Here is a 16,183-nt window from a genome sequence, read left to right as displayed (position 1 = left end):
ACATAGTGGACATGACACGACACGGCTGCACGGACACGAGCATGCATGAGCCTTCTATTGGCCATCTCTAGTTTCTCCATCAATTGCATTTAAATGGCAGATATTATTAAAAATGCATGGAAATCATGTGTTACCATCCACTTTAAGTTGTGTATCCATACTTTGCAGGGGTTGTTGTGGGACTAAAGGATAAAATTTTTACGCTAGAGGCATGCCAAATCAAGAACTGCTTTGGTTGCTACCTAAAAAAGCTGTGTGCTTGTTGGTGGTCTCAACTATTGCTGCAGCATTAATAAAATAAAAATTGCTCCGTAGAATGTTGACCGGTTGATGAATATACAAAAAAAAAATCAAGTGGTTTCCAAGTAGATTGTTTAAGCATTAAAAAAAAAAAGCGCCACCCAAATATCACTTAAATATCCAATCTATTGATTGGTTATGAATCATCATAATCTTTACATTAACTTAAAACTAATCTTTTTTAGCTTCTTAGTTATTTCCTATCATATTCGACCGTATTTATGTTAAATTATTGGGGATAATTAACGTATAGTATTTACCAGAAAGTGGTACTAATAATACTAAAACATAAAATCATGTAATAAAATTCTAACCACAATTGGTAGTATACTTATAGCCTAATACTTCTTTTTCTCGATATACATATAAAACTAATTGTGTGTTCATCGTTTCTAGTCTCATCCACGTAGTAGCACATACATATTCAATAAAGTATATGGTGTTGATATTAGGTGTTGATATTAAAGGGACATATAGCTAGGATGGGTATCAAAATGCTTTCGTAGGTAACATTGAAAAACAAGTATCTTCGAAAAAAATAAAATCTTCAATACATGTGTCTTCTCTACTACAACAAACAGTTCTTACAATACTTAAAACAGTAAAGGTGTTTTATGGAAATTATTTAGAAAAATTACTTTTTTTCTTTAGGGTGTGGTTATTTGAACCCACCAAATTCCTCCATACACCAATTTTAAAAAATAAATTCATTATTAAAAATTAAAAATTTTAAAATTACCCTTCACCAATTACTTACTTTTTTTTTTAATCTTAAAATTGTAAATTCTCTTTATACTTTCATATTCTACAAACTAAACACTCAATTTAACTCTCTTTCTAATTCAATTTTTGGCTTTCTATATATAAGAATTTTTTCTTTGATATTCATTAGTTTTTGTGTTTGCTAAAATTAATGTTGTAATATTCCTGAACTTTCATAACTTATAAAAGTTTGTTGATTTTTATTTTTAAATTGTGAGTTTTGTTATTCTTAGTTAGTGATATTAATTATTTATAATTAAAAATATATATAAATAAATTAATAAAAATTTATGAAATTAAAAAAAGAACTGATTAATTAAGTTTTTTTAAAAAAATATTTAAATAATAAAATTTTTTTAAAAAAATATTTAAATAATAAAATTTTTAATTAAAAAATATTTAAAAAATTAATGAGTTTAAATAATCCGACCATTTTCTTTGATGTGATTTTATACTTATTTTTCCATGAGATTGCTTTCGAAAAAGCCTCCATTCAAGTTTCGAGGTCAGCATATGGAACCCCACCAAATAAAGCCCAATAAACGGCACCAAACCAAACGGCCATTAAGTTTCTTACCGTTAGAGCTCAAGGTCCCACTGTCCCCCGCCGTGAAAAATTCAAACACAAATAACAAACCAAAGAAACCCTTTTCTCTCTCCAACGGCTCCTACCATCTTATCAACTTCTCTCGCTCGTTCTCTCAATCGATTCAAAGCCCACAAATTTTCTTACAAATCCAGAGTGAAAAAAAAAATCATAAACCCATTTCGAAGAACTAAAGAATCATTGGAAAATCTATCAAAAAATCCAGTCTTTTCTCACAATTAGTTCACAAAATCGGTCCAAATTATGGACTCAAACCCTAGCTCTCAAACTAAATCAGCATCGCGCCTTGCAAGAATGAGCTCTGAAGAAACCCTACATCTGTCTCTAGACTTTGTATCTCCCTCTTCGAAGAAAGTGCCATCACTGTCACCTGTGGTTCCTCTCCGAGAACTGCTGCTACTGTCACCCTCTCCGAACAGAAAATCAAGAACCCGTTTAACCGATCGTCTTGACATGTCCGAGGAACTGGGTGTGGAGCCCAATGGGGCCCGAAGGAGATGCAAAACAAGAGGTGGTCAAATGGGTCTGGTGGGATGTCCGTCCCCGAGGAATCATCGGAGGTCAAGGAGAAGATCAGAGATGGAGATGAGAGATGAGAGAGATCTTGCAATTGGTTTGGCGGATGAAATTGGGAAGGTAAGGAAAAGGAGGCATAGCGTGCGGTCCAAGAAAGAGAAGCTTAGTCTTGTTCCTTGTGTTCCTTCTCCAAATTTGTCTCCAAGTATGTGTTCGATTATTCTTTGTTTGATAATTGGTTTTGATTCTGCTAAATAATTTTTTTTTTAAGTATTGATTTATTATTGGTATGATTGTGATTAATTGTGTTTAGAAATGGATGATGTCGGTGGAGAAGGGAATCTTGATCGAATCGGACAGGTGCTTTCTGATTTGATTATGTGGAGGGATGTTGCAAAGTCAAGCCTTTGGTTTGGTCTTGGGTGTTTATGTTTCTTGTCTTCTGGCTTTGCTAAAGGAGTTAACTTTAGGTGTGTTATCTCTTGTCCTCTCTTCTTTCATTGATTTTTATTTTGGTTTTGGTGTTTGAATTATTATTAAGGTACCTGAATCTTCTTAATTTCATGGTTTAAGCATCTTTTCGGTTATTTCCCAAATCGGGCTTCTGTTCTTGGGTGCATCATTCTTCTCAAATTCAATCTTGCAAAGGTAAGTCATCCTTTGCGCAGTTTGTTATCTCATTTTATGTTTAAATTCATCCTTGCGCCTTCTGAGTTTTGGTATGGGTACATTTACAGAAATAATGGTGAAAAGAGGCGAGAGTTTATGCTGAAAGACGGGGACATTTTGAGATTTGGTAGAGTAATACTTCCAGCTTGTAACCTCGCAATTTCAAAGACAAGAGAGCTTTTCTCAGGAGAGCCATCAATGACCCTCAAAGTAACAATAAATGTTCTTTCAGTCATGTTTCTAAAGAATTTTTACTGTTTCGGATCTGCTTCTTATACAAGCCTTGTTGTGATTCTGGTTACAGGTAGTTCCATTTTTGCTTCTGGGAGCTGAATATGGCCATCTTATAACGATATGGAGGCTCTGTGCACTTGGTACAATAACCGCAATGTTCAGCCACTCATGTACTTACTGTTCAATTTATGAATCTTATCTCAAATTTAGTTACTGACTCAACCTCTTGGTGACCATTGTGAATATGAACAGGGTTTTTTAGCAGCTTCATAGTCCCAAAGCTGTATTCTTGCTACTCTAATCAGATAAACCAAAAAGGTTTGAATAGACTCAGCCATGTACTTGATATGTAGAATGTTCATCTCTCTGTTTGTGCTTTAATTGAAGGAAGTGAATTTTGCTTATTGCAGTTGACAACACGAAATGCTGGTTGCTGGAAGCATGGGGTTCCTGTTCTCACAAAAAAGTTGTGGCAGCCTCGGCAGTCATGGCCTTCTGGAATCTGTCTACAATAAGAACCCGCATTTTCACAGGTAAAATTGGGATGGTATTGCTAATCTGTAACTAGAATATTGATTATCGACAACATTTATGTCTGGATTTGAATTCTCATGAGACCACAGGCACACTTTATTAGCAGCCGTACTATAATTCCCCAGTTTCAAGTAATAATCTTTCTTAATTTGCTGACTAGTGATTGATAATGGAACATGATCGTTCTAGTTCCCTGAAAGTTTAAATGAGTGTAGTCACATTAAGCTGTAAACTTGTCAATTCCAAAGTAAAAAGGATTATTTAGCAAACTACAAACATCTTTCACTTTCCAAAACCAACGCTTTTATGCATAGAAGGCCTTACAACAGCATATGTGCAGGTTTTTCATGAATTTGATATTATCTTTTTGCAGCATTCATCTCGTTGGTAATACTGCGGTGCTGCCGGCAACATCTACTGCCAAGACAAGAGGTAGAAGAAGAGCCGCAGCCCCAGCAACAGCAGGCATTAGTGGTGGCAGAAGTACAGGATACCCAGAAGTAGCAGTTTAGCTCTCAATGCTTCTGACACACCAATTAGTTGTTCCTTCTATCGACATAGCAGATGAATGAGGGAATTGTACTATGCAATAACAAAAGCCAACGCTAAATGGTGTATCATAGAAATGGCTGATCCTTTACCTTCAACATCCCGTATGAATAAAAATGACTCTTGTTTATTCTCTTCTGTGTTTCTCTTGTTTATGCTCTTGATGATGCCAACATTGAAAGTGAAGTCCAGCCAAGATTGAAGTGACTAACAACATTGATGGCAGAAGCACACGCACGTGGCAAACTTATATGGTACTATATTATTCGGTCCAAAATTTTGTTATTCTTTACACATGCATGAGATTACCATATAGAATTTAGGAGCTTGATTTGAAATTAAATAGAATTGTGAAATGGAAGCGCTAGCTGTCCAATGAAATGAATAGATGTTCAGTACATTAGTAAGAATAATTTTTAGGATTGGATAAGAATAAGATTATAAAGAATATTATTCATAAAACATCTTAGTTTTCAAAGTAGAGAATCTATTTTATCCCACATAATAAATTGAAAAGCATTTACATAAAATTCTGTCCTCTTGAAAATAATTAAAAAAACTATAAGTTGGAGAATTAAAAAAAAGATACAAAAACCATTGCATTATAAGCTTATATGTATTTATATAATTTTCTTTTCTTTTCTTTTTTTTGGATTTTATTGAAATTATAGATAGAAATTAAAAAAGAGAACTTAATAGTTAAGAAATATTAGGGGCAAAGGCCAATGCATAAACTTTTTTTAATCCAATGGATGGTGGACACGTGGTCAAAGCTGATTAACCCTTGCATTTCCTCGAAACGGCATAAAAAAAGCCACCAAATTGAAAAACCCTAACCACCTCACTCTTCATTTGGTGCGCCCCCCCATTAGTCGCTGCTTCGATTCTCATTCGCTCACAAATCCTATACCTAGACCTAGTATTCGGGTTCTTTGTTGCGATGGCGACGGCGGGTGCGACGGCAAAGAGGAAGCCGGTCTTTATTAAGGTCGATCAGCTCAAGCCAGGAACCACCGGCCACACGCTGACCGTCAAGGTGGTGTCATCGAAGCCCGTGCAGGTCAACAAGCCACGTGGCGCAAGGTCATTGTCCTCTCTCTCTCAGCCTTCTCGACCACCTCGCATCGCCGAGTGCCTCGTCGGCGACGACACCGGTGCCATCTACTTCACTGCCCGCAACGACCAAGGTTAAATCTTTTCTTTGGTTGTGCTCTTTTCTTGTATTAATTAATTAGGGCTTTTAAAAGCTTGATTTTTCTTGGTATCGTGTTTCCAATTTGAAAGTTTAGCTATAAAATTTCATTGATTGGAGAAGAAAACTTCTTTACTTGACAAAATATAAATAACAAAATAAATATAAAATTTTCTGAATTACTTGGTTTACTTGAATATGTTCTCTAATCTCTATGTTTAGGTTAGAGGCAATGAACTTAGGTTATTATTATATCATGAGTTTGTATAAAACTCACCGGCTTAGATGCGCAGTCAAGTAATTTAAAAACTTTTGGAGTACGAAAAGGGTGTTATTTGTTTGGTTCGCACATGGGCAAATGGCCATGGGTTGTTCTTTACTTTTTGGCACTGATCTAATACTTGCTGTTAAGGTTAGCTTTATTTTGATGCAGTTGATATTATGACGCCGGGCACCACTGTGATTCTACGTAATGCTAAGATTGATATGTTCAAGGGCTCAATGAGGCTAGCAGTCGACAAATGGGGACGCATTGAAGTCACCGAACCTGCTGACTTTGAAGTTAAAGAGAGTAACAATCTTTCTTTAGTTGAGTATGAGTTAGTTAATGTGGAGTGATTGGTATCATTTGGAGGTGAATATTTGTAGGTTAGTATTTCTGGAGGTTCGATTCTTCTTGTTCCCCGTCAAAACTGTTAACTGGGATCCAGTTTTTATGGATGGTGGTACAAAGATCTTGCTTATATGGTTTTTTCCAGCTTTGATATCAATGTGATGATAGACACAAGTAATTAAGTTTCTGATTGAGTTTGAAATGGATCAGTTAATGTTATATTTTAATTACTGCTGGGTATTGAAGGTGATCGAATTCTTGCTATTTTTACTTTTCTTTGCTGTCTTGTTGATGAGCAACAAATTCACATCCGTTTTTGGATTTGAACACCGAGTTTGTTTGCTTTTTCTTGCCTATTCTCAATGTTTACAACTCATAAGGATAATTGCTGGCTATGCAATAAAGGTGTTGCCAAGCAGACAATATTGGTAGAGTGATGTATCTTAGCTTACACTGGAAAAAACTCAAACTTGGCATGCCAATTGAAGGTAGATTCCAGAGCTTTGCTTTTCTATTGTCACTTTTGTCCTGTAGAGAAATTGCATCGTTCGATTCTAAAACGATCGATATGGTTTGCGATGATGAAGAAACTAAATATGACAATTTTTTGACACCTGTTTGTTGTTGCATTGACATTGACATGACCTTGTTTCATCAACGACAATCATTTTCGCGTTAGACTGTCTCCCGAAACAAGCTAGTAGTGAACCATTAAAATTCAATGATGTATTTAAAGTTGGGAAAAAGGCTGATACACTCAAACGCTTATTAAAATGGATACGTTTTTTAAAAAAGACATTTAAATCTCAATTGTTAACGGATTGTAATTTGTAATTATCATTATCTCCCTTTAATATACAAGTTAATATATTAACTTATCTATTTTGTTCATAAATTATTTATAAAATTACGAACGCACCCTTATTTATAAAGGTTGGAATTCTGTTGTAGAATCTCAATTTAATATCCTAATTTTCCCAATTGCTGATATTCTGATTCAATGTTTCTTCTTCTTCATCAACAAGTTTCTTCTAATTTCTAAACACAAAATTAAATTTTAAATCTAACATAAAATAAAATTAAAAAGAAGAAATGAGCAATAGTAGTTTTCTTCTCTTGTGAGTCGTGAATCAAGCAAAGGCTACAAAGATGAAAACATGAGCCACATTCAATTGAAAGAACTTCAAGAAGGCAATCATACGAAACTAAGTTTGTTGGATCTTGGAATAGATGATGTTTGGGTGGTTAAAATGCCACCACCTATGCGCGCACACATATGGTCGAGACCACAGTCTCCTCATGATGAAGGTAATGTTCGAGCAGATGCCAAGGGTAGGTCTACACAAAAGCTTGCCCAAAGGTTGAGCAGAAAGCTATTTCAGAAAAATCGAGCACGATGCCCACACCCACACAGTTACTGCATCAACCCTCAACCATCCGGGAACCAGCATGTTCGCCCAATCCGCCAATCAACCAACCCACTAAGGGTGCGTTTGGAATTGAGGTTGGGCAGCTATAGCTTAAAAGCTACAGCACTAAAGTGTTTGGTAAACACTAACTGCTGTAGCTTTTAAGCTATGTTGATATGATTTTTCACTTATATAATATAAAATTTATTATATCTTTAATAATTTTATCAAAATTATTATTTAAAATTTATATTTACTATATATTATTAACTTTTGTTTCATAATTACAGTTTTTTTTTCGCAGCAGCTTTTTTTTCACAGCAGCTATAGCTTAAAAGCTACAGCACCTCAATCCCAAACGCACCATAAGACCGCGAATTAAGGATGATGCTGCACGTTTTTGCTACACGTTTGGCTGTTTATAAAATCCCTAAAAATCCAAATGGAGGTAAGACACAAAAAACTAAGGGGAAACTCTGCCTATTTGAATCCAGAATCTTTCCTTCTGTGCATTTTAATACTTTTATTCCATATATAAACTACTAGGTCACATAGAATAGTGGCTTAAGTTTTTCTAGAAAACCCAAAATTGACTTAAGCGTTGGAAGATTTTTGTCGGAAAAACATCTAGCATTCCCTGACTCTTCTTTGTGATTGCAGGTGTAAGAAGTGCAAGAGTTAACGTGGTCGTTAGAATCTGCTCATTGAAGTAGCTGAAAGCAGCATCGTTCCCCATCAAAATAGATTTAAGTGTTGACATGAAACATGATTGTCTCAACAAACGCGACCAAATTTCTGCATCAACAGATAATGAAGCATACTATAGGAAAACTCTTTCGGTTATTTTTGGAAGTTCAAATCAATTGATTGAAAACATGTGTTTCCTTTAGTGTTGAGCACAAATCCAATCTTATAAGTTCAAAGAAAGGAGGAATGGTTAACGTGCATAGGCCACCGGCAAACTGGACACGAGCAACCAAATCTGTGTGTGACGAATTAGGGAATTCTGTTAAGGGTATGTGATTTTTTTTACAAGAGAGGAGTTTCAAATTAGTAATCGATTGAATTTTGTGATTTTTAGAGGAGGGTTTTTGGATAAATTCATTAGTTATTAATAAGAGAATGTACTATATTAACCTTTTAGTTATTCATACAAACCAAATTTGTTAACAAATTAGAATTTAAATGTCTCTTTTAAAACGTTAGAGAATTTTGTGTCCCTTTCTTTTAACATTTGGGGTGTATCAATTTTTGGGTACTGGAACAGTTTCCAGGACAAAAACTAGTGGCCTTTGGATTTCAATCCAAAGGCCACTAGTGGCTGCACATGGTGGGGTCCACCATGTGCAGCCCACAAATTAAAAAAAAAAAGAATCCAACGGCCCCTGGTGGATTCCCGGACAATGATTCAATCCGGGACTCCCGGATTGGATCACTGTCCATCAATTCTTTTACCTTTAAAGATCGCTCAAATGTTGCAACAAAACTTGTCATGGTGTTCCTCGGCTTAAAACAAAACTTGAGTTAAAAACAAACGTATTTGAGTGAAAAACAAAAGGATGCCCCATGGGCCGTAGCTCAGCGCCTCATCCCAATTATTCGCTCTTGATTCCTCAGCTTTGAAGAGAAATAAGAGGATTGCCACTTTTAAGGCTGCTTTGCATTTGCAACATTATTCCTCAAGTGATGGCGCATATCTTCCTTGAGTAAAGGGACACACCTAGACCTGAGCTAAGATGCAAGTAAATGAAAATTAAAATCAACAATCATATTCGGTGATATCACTTTTGAGTAGAAAAGGTAAGGAACACCCAAAAGCTTAAGATTCAAGGAACTGGTGACAACTAAGCGAGACCGATTTGAACAGGAACATTAAAAACTTCCAAGTAGCAAATACACCTAATACACTCAGTTTGGCAAGAAAAGTCAGCATATTCCTCCTGATGCTGCGACATCAAAGACTAGAGATTACAGCCCTAATACAAACAAAAGATGTAGTTAGAAATGATGAAGAGAAAAGTTGCACACGGACATAATACCTATGTGTGAAGCGAGAAACCTTAATGGCAAGAAAGTATTTAATGTCCCAGACTCGGGATTCAAAAAGAAAATAAGAAAGTAAACACTGAACAACAGGGAACAAAAGAAGTTTACCTAAAATATATGACCATGAAAATATGTTCACATCGAAGGCTACCCTTCATTTTCAAGTCAATCAAAATCTGAATGATCAATGCATAAGAATATCTATAACTGTGGAAAGTTTCATGTCAATAAGAACAAATGAAAGCCAAAGCAACAAAATTCATTACACTTGAAACTTTTTTTTTTCCATTGCCAATGCCTAAATAACAAAGAGAAGAACAAAACCCAAAGGAAGATAAACACAATGTGGCAGGATTAAGAGAGAGGATTGGACTCTTGTCTACCACATTACTAGTACCACTTGGAGTATTCAAAGGTTAGGTCTTAATATGCTTAGGATAATCAAAATACTGGAACCGTCATCTGGAGGCTAACTGAGTCCCAAGGGCATCAATGCTTGAATGCACATTCCTATCTAATATCAGCTGCCAATATCAATCAAAAAAATTGAAGGTGTACAGTTAGGAACTCCCTACAGACGATCATTATAACCTATCTTATGAACTAAAGATATGAAAATTGGAAGAGGAAAGATAAATTTAAATGTAAAGGACAGACCCACTTAAATCACAACTATTAGAAAAGTGGCTAAACAATCATAAAGGAGTGGCGGTCGGATAGATTTTGTTGCGAATTTGCCAGTACCACGCCCATACCCTCAAAAGAAAAAAAAAAGGTTTCTTTTTTTTTTTTTTGGGGGGGGCGTAACCCGCCCATTGCGGGTTTAACTATTATCAAACTGCAATGGTATTTGGCCGATTTTTTGTAGTTCCCAAAATTTCAAATCACAAATATTAAAATGTACATTCATCAAACTTAAGAATATAAACTATATAATTCAAAATATAAATTTGTAACATCAGCCTAAAAAATCCATATAGAATACTTGAATCTAATATTTATCGTTGTAGATGAGAAATTAAAGTGTTAACATTAAAAAAAAAATACAAAAGATGTGTCAATCTAACACAATTCTCCAATTTAAGCATGAATATAAAAACCCATCACAAGTACTGTTAATTGGAAAAGAAAAATGAACGAAGAATCACAAAATAGTATCCAAGAGTAGCATCCACGACCCATTTCATTCAACACCGAGCTCCAATAGTTAAGATCTTTATCTTACCACCACTAGTACCCATTCAACATAATTCCTACGATTTGGATAAAAATTATTATATTCCAAACACACACATAAAATACAAAATTATAATAAGCATATGATACTCCATGTTTTAAGCAAAAGATCCTTATCTCATCAATCTCATCATGATCTTCAAAGAATTTGCCATTTACTACTTTTCTTGGAGTTTAGGTTTTATATTTTCATTTTTAAATATTAAATAATAAAAAATCTCATCAATCTCATCATGATCTTCAAAGAATTTGCTATTTACTACTTTTCTTGGAGTTTAGATTTTATATTTTCATTTTTAAATATTAAATAAAAAAAATATAAAAATAATGCAGGTAAGAGGGTACTAGTGCAAGAATCTACAGGGTATTCTCTTTTTACTAAATCCGCCCATTACCTGCAACTGGTTTTGGTTTGTTTTAGCAAATCCAGCCAGTGCAACCAAAATTACCCATTGCAGGTGGGTAGCAGCGAGTTTGCAGTCAAAATTGCCATCCTTACATAAAGTACAAATACATAACAATTTACTCACGAAATTTTCCAGAAGACAACTTAGTCATATTTCTAAACAAACAGGTGTGCTTCTCTTTAAAATGCAACAATCTTTGAACAAAACAAAACTTCTAAACGATCCTTTCGGCATGCATCACACATCATTATTGCTAGTTTATTAGATCCATGAAACACTTCAAGATTTTTACTAGCATCCTTATAATCTAAAATTTAATCAAAAAGTGAATCAAGAACTTATATTGATAATCTGCAATACACATTTGCTTTTGTGGTCTATGAACTACATATCCAACATCAAACTGAATGAAAGGAGAAATATCTTCTACTAGCCCAACCTGTCTCTTCTTGGCGGCTCACATAAAACTTCTAAGCAATAAATGCCTTAGAAGCATATTTTTTTACATAAAACTGGCTTGATTCCTCTGAACATTCATCACACATCATCATTGCAAGCTGATTGAATAAAATTTATTAGTGTGCTTAATTATCACAATGATCCTAATTGAAATGCACTTCAATAAAATAAAATATTCATAATTGCAAGCACAATTGATTAATCTTCTAACTATCACATCAATACAACCATAAAAACATGCATAACATTTCAGACATCTCAAAGGAGAAAGCCACACATCTAATGAAGCTTTAATATTAGGGGAAACAAACCATATTACATGCAATAGAAAACGCCTGCCAAACAAAACCAGTAAACAAGCTTGCAGTGCATCAATTTTTTCCAAAAACCATCAAGTTACGTTATGTTCGATTGTTCTTTTGAAATAACAACCTTATTCCCTAGTCTACAGACAATGCCAGTCCCAAGTAGCTTAAATACTTGAAAAATATATACAAATCCAAGTCAATTCCATCTTTGCTTTCCGAACTTCATCTAGTCTTGTTTTGGCCTACAACACGAAGAATATTACACACCACTCATCAAAAACAACACAGGAGAAAGAGAATGGCAGATATTGTCTAGGACATGAGCATAGGCCATCAAACCTAGGTACCTGGCCAGCATCTCACCCCATTAAAATAGAAAAGGAAAGAAGGAGAGATCACAAAAATATCCATGCAATTAATATAAACAGCATCTGCTGATCAGAACATATTTTATCTACTTGAATGCCAATTCGACATAATTATGGTTTTTTAAGCCAGCCCACCATCTTACCGGAAAATTAAGAGGACGAAAAGATCATCATTAACACAGGCCCCCTAGTTGCCTAATCCAAGGATAAAAGCATCAGTATCTTTTATCTATCTATTATCAACACAACAAGTATGCAACTCTTGGTGAAAACCCATCCATCAATTAATCAATCTCATCCATGTACTCAAAGACTCAATCTAATGCTTTCATTTCTGAAAAACAATCAGACAAAATGCACCAAAATAGATAAAGCATGCGAAACGCGTAAATCATTTTGAGAGCATGAAGAAAGGCTACCTTCAGGAAGCCAACCGTAACCGCATTGAGAGATGGAGAGCAGTGAAGTCGACAAAGCCGAAGCCGTGGCAGTATGATACGGCAGCATTGATTCCACGCAAAAGCTCAATTCAACGGGACTCCTTCTTTATCAAATGAGAAAACAAATTTTATTACTAAATGTAAAAAAAAAAATTCCTCTATTTTTTTTAAATAATAAATGAACGAGTAACGGTGCGGACCTGAGAGCAGCGAGGGAGAGGGGTTTCTTCGCGGAAACACCAAAGGGAGAGGGGGCGGCTTTGGTCTTGGCTTGGGAAGCGAGCCGAGTGGTGGCGTTACGAGCCGAGTTAGACCGGAAAATTGATCTGGCGGCGGCAAATGAGGCCATATTTTGTTGGTATTCCGAATTGCGAAAGTCAGTGGGATTTTTTAATTGAATTTTACGTTTTTGCGGGGTTTTGCGAATTAAGGGGACCGCTCTGCTGCGGACGCTAAAACCCTGAGGAGTGCTTGGCTATTCTTGTAAGCAGAGTCTGCGCCAAGAGTAGATTGATATTCTGGCTCTGTTTATGGTTTAAAGAGGAAATTGAGGGGCTTTTACTATTGTTGGTATTATTATTATTACTACTAATTTATTAGTAATGATAAAGTTATAAATTTTTATACAAATTCATGTGGTATAATTTAATTAATTAAATTAAATATATCTTAGTTCATGATTTATTTCTTTATTTTATATTTTTAATTTAACTAACAAATTGATGTTATATTAAATTAATACAATTAGTTTGAAAAATATACATGCATGCAATGTTATTCTCGCAATCTACACTTCATAACAATGCACGACTGTACTAAGAAATCGAATTTAATATAAATGGTTAAGGTAGTATTTTTTTTATCTAAAATCTAAATAGATCTGAATTTATCTGAAATCTAAATAAATCTGATTATATATATTTGAATGATTTTTTTAACATATGAATATAAGCGTTAAGTTATTTATTTTTTAAAATAAAATATCTGAAAATAATATTTTGACATATATAACTTCAAATACTAAGAATACTTATATTTTATTGGTTAAATACATAACGATTTATAAATAAATTTTTTGATTAGTAAAAAAAATTGATAATTTTTACCTTAACAAATATGAAAAATAAAATATATTTCGATCACACATATTTTTTTAATATATTTATAATGTTATTTTTAGTATATTATATTAATATTCTTTCTTATTAATTACCTAAGCCAATCAAGATTTGTTTAATCATTTGAATTAAAATTAATGTATTACATACAATTCAAAATCTATTATAAAAATAATAAATATGAATACAAAAAGATTGACCTATTATAAAACACACTTACCTAAAGTTTTATTCTGTTTAAAAATTCTCATTCACAAAAAAAAAAAAAAATTGTTGAATACATGCATAAAACCAAAAAAAATGGATAAATAAAAAATAACAAAAGAATAATTTATATAATAAGAAATAAATTTATGTAATAGTGATATTAATGAGAAAAAATATTAAAAATTTATTCAGATGTTTGCCATTCATATAAAAGTCAAAATATTTAATTTTTTTCATTGAGACCTAATCATCTGATAATTAGATATAAGTGATTAAAAAAATTAAAAACTATAAATATATGAAAATAAGTAAAATTTAAGTTTCAGATAAAAAAGAAACATCCCTTAAGTGAAAAAAAAGAAAAAACCCAAGGTGCCGTAAAATATTAAAACAATTTTTATCAAAGACGAAAGTATCAGTTTATTGTTGTGATCTCCTAAATATTTTTGCTACAAATAAAATGAATTAGTATTTCAATGTTTAAAAATCTCTATAATTTATTTTTTTTTCTTTTCTAAAATGTATGACATTGTTCTTTTTGATACACTAATACTTACAATAAAAAATTTATTAATATTATTCTCGATAAATTTAGTATGATATAATTCAAATTTTTATGCTCACACAACACTAAAAGAAATATTGTTCCTATCTATACTAGTAGAATGTAAACTTTATCATCATCCAATTTAGGGTAATTTTTATTTGAGTCCTCATTATTTCTAGAAAAAAAATCAGAGACCAAAAGTTTACTAAATGAATCAATTAAATCCTTTCAAGTGTAAATTTATGTCATTCAAGCCCTTAACCCAATTCTTCCGTTAAAAAAATTAGTGAAAATGTTAAGTTAAACATAAAAGGCAGGTATACCCCTATAATCATATTAGTGATTTAAAGTACAATTTTAACCTTAGACATTTTGTTTTTCAATCTAACAGCCTGTTTATCAATTTGAGTGAATTATACATGAAAATGTAATTTGCTATCCATATAATTTCATCACATCTATAAAAATATAATAATTGTTAAACTAAATAACATATGTATTGAATATAATATTAAAAAAATCACAATAACATTCAGTCTAAAAATGAAATTAAAAGTATGAAAGTCAATTAAATTCAAACTAACAAATACCTTAACAATACTAAGGTAAACTGAAATTTAAACAAAAAAAATAATTAATTGTCTTTTGAATTCTATAATGGAGAATTAAATGTCAACCCAAGGTGAAATTGTACTATCCTACTCCTTGTTAACAATGATAAGTTCTTCATTTTGAGGTTGAAGTACAGTCCACAATAGTTGTGTATACAGCCCCACTGGTTGAGTGACATTGATTGAAACCTAACTAGCTTGTTCAGAACTATTGCCAATTGATTGTTCATTGACATCTACTTCTTGAGATTGTGGGTTAGTTCCATGCTGTCCAAAAAGAAAAAAAAAAGACATCAATTTCATTAAATAAAAAAAAGAATCAATCTATTCAATATAATTCCATGATCAAATCAAACATATATAGTACCAAGTTATTAATCCATTTGATAACAAAACAAAACATATATAAGGAGATTCAATTACAAAATCAGACCTGTGCAGTTGATGAAGTGATATTGCTTGCCTGCACACAAAAAATATCACCAAGTTTTAAGCAATTTAATGAAAAAGAACAAAAAAAATCCTTTAGAATTAAATTTTCAGAACTAGATTAAACATGTCCACTTGATTAAGCCTTATTTCTTCCTTGCACACAACCAATATCACCAAGTTTTAAGCAATATCTAGTGCAAAAGAAAAAAAAATCCTTTTGAATTAAAATTTTATAATTAAATTAAACCTGTGCACTTGATGAAGTCCTATTGCTTCCCTGCACAACATCAAGATCAATATTTGTTAACTTCACCAAATGAAATTTAAAAAACAAAAATGACTCTTATGTTATACCTCTATAGTTCTTGTGGTTTTTGGAAAATTAGGGCAACCCTTTTTGTTGTACCCAAGACATCTGCAAGCACTACATTTGATAGTAAACCTTTTACTAGTTAGTTTGGTCTCACTAGGTTCTTTTGTTCTTTTCTTTTTCGGTCTACCAACTGGAGCCTTTATGTCAGGTGGTCCAACCTTCACAGGCACCACAACATCAGGGGAAGGTTCAGCTTCCACTTCAGGCCAAGGACACTCATCAGGAATAGGATTTATAGTCCCCATG

General features: G+C 33.2%; 3 protein-coding genes across 9 annotated transcripts; 2 read left to right on the top strand and 1 right to left on the bottom strand.

Moving 5' to 3' along the window:
• The first annotated feature begins 1,661 nt into the window (after positions 1 to 1,661).
• Positions 1,662 to 4,599, top strand: LOC18053424 (reticulon-like protein B17). Its single transcript, XM_006447166.2, has 8 exons — positions 1,662 to 2,390; positions 2,499 to 2,655; positions 2,759 to 2,833; positions 2,923 to 3,064; positions 3,159 to 3,228; positions 3,341 to 3,406; positions 3,499 to 3,621; positions 3,996 to 4,599. The coding sequence occupies exons 1-8, from the start codon at positions 1,913 to 1,915 to the stop codon at positions 4,124 to 4,126; spliced, it is 1,242 nt and encodes a 413-aa protein (XP_006447229.1). The 5' UTR covers positions 1,662 to 1,912; the 3' UTR covers positions 4,127 to 4,599.
• A 259-nt stretch (positions 4,600 to 4,858) lies between these two features.
• LOC18053423 (uncharacterized protein At4g28440) lies at positions 4,859 to 6,226 on the top strand. Its single transcript, XM_006447165.2, has 2 exons — positions 4,859 to 5,358; positions 5,797 to 6,226. Exons 1-2 carry the CDS (start codon positions 5,112 to 5,114, stop codon positions 5,979 to 5,981), a joined length of 432 nt encoding a protein of 143 aa, XP_006447228.1. The 5' UTR covers positions 4,859 to 5,111; the 3' UTR covers positions 5,982 to 6,226.
• Positions 6,227 to 8,829: 2,603 nt separating this feature from the next.
• On the bottom strand, positions 8,830 to 13,130 carry LOC18053422 (protein NUCLEAR FUSION DEFECTIVE 6, chloroplastic/mitochondrial). Of its 7 annotated transcripts, none has more exons than XM_024190147.1 (3): positions 12,850 to 13,130; positions 12,629 to 12,753; positions 8,830 to 9,111 (listed from the first exon to the last, which is right to left on the bottom strand). In XM_024190147.1, exons 1-3 carry the CDS (start codon positions 12,996 to 12,998, stop codon positions 9,065 to 9,067), a joined length of 321 nt encoding a protein of 106 aa, XP_024045915.1. In that variant the 5' UTR covers positions 12,999 to 13,130; the 3' UTR covers positions 8,830 to 9,064. The 7 variants fall into 7 exon arrangements, with proteins under 7 accessions (XP_024045915.1, XP_006447224.2, XP_024045919.1 ...); XM_006447161.2 differs by having other exon boundaries at positions 12,629 to 12,750; positions 12,850 to 13,129; XM_024190151.1 differs by having other exon boundaries at positions 9,031 to 9,361; positions 12,850 to 13,128.
• Positions 13,131 to 16,183: the final 3,053 nt, after the last annotated feature.

Source organism: Citrus clementina, unplaced genomic scaffold, assembly GCF_000493195.1.
Source record: "Citrus clementina cultivar Clemenules unplaced genomic scaffold, Citrus_clementina_v1.0 scaffold_2, whole genome shotgun sequence".
NCBI lineage: Eukaryota > Viridiplantae > Streptophyta > Magnoliopsida > Sapindales > Rutaceae > Citrus > Citrus x clementina.
This window is presented reverse-complemented; position numbering and strand designations above follow the sequence as displayed.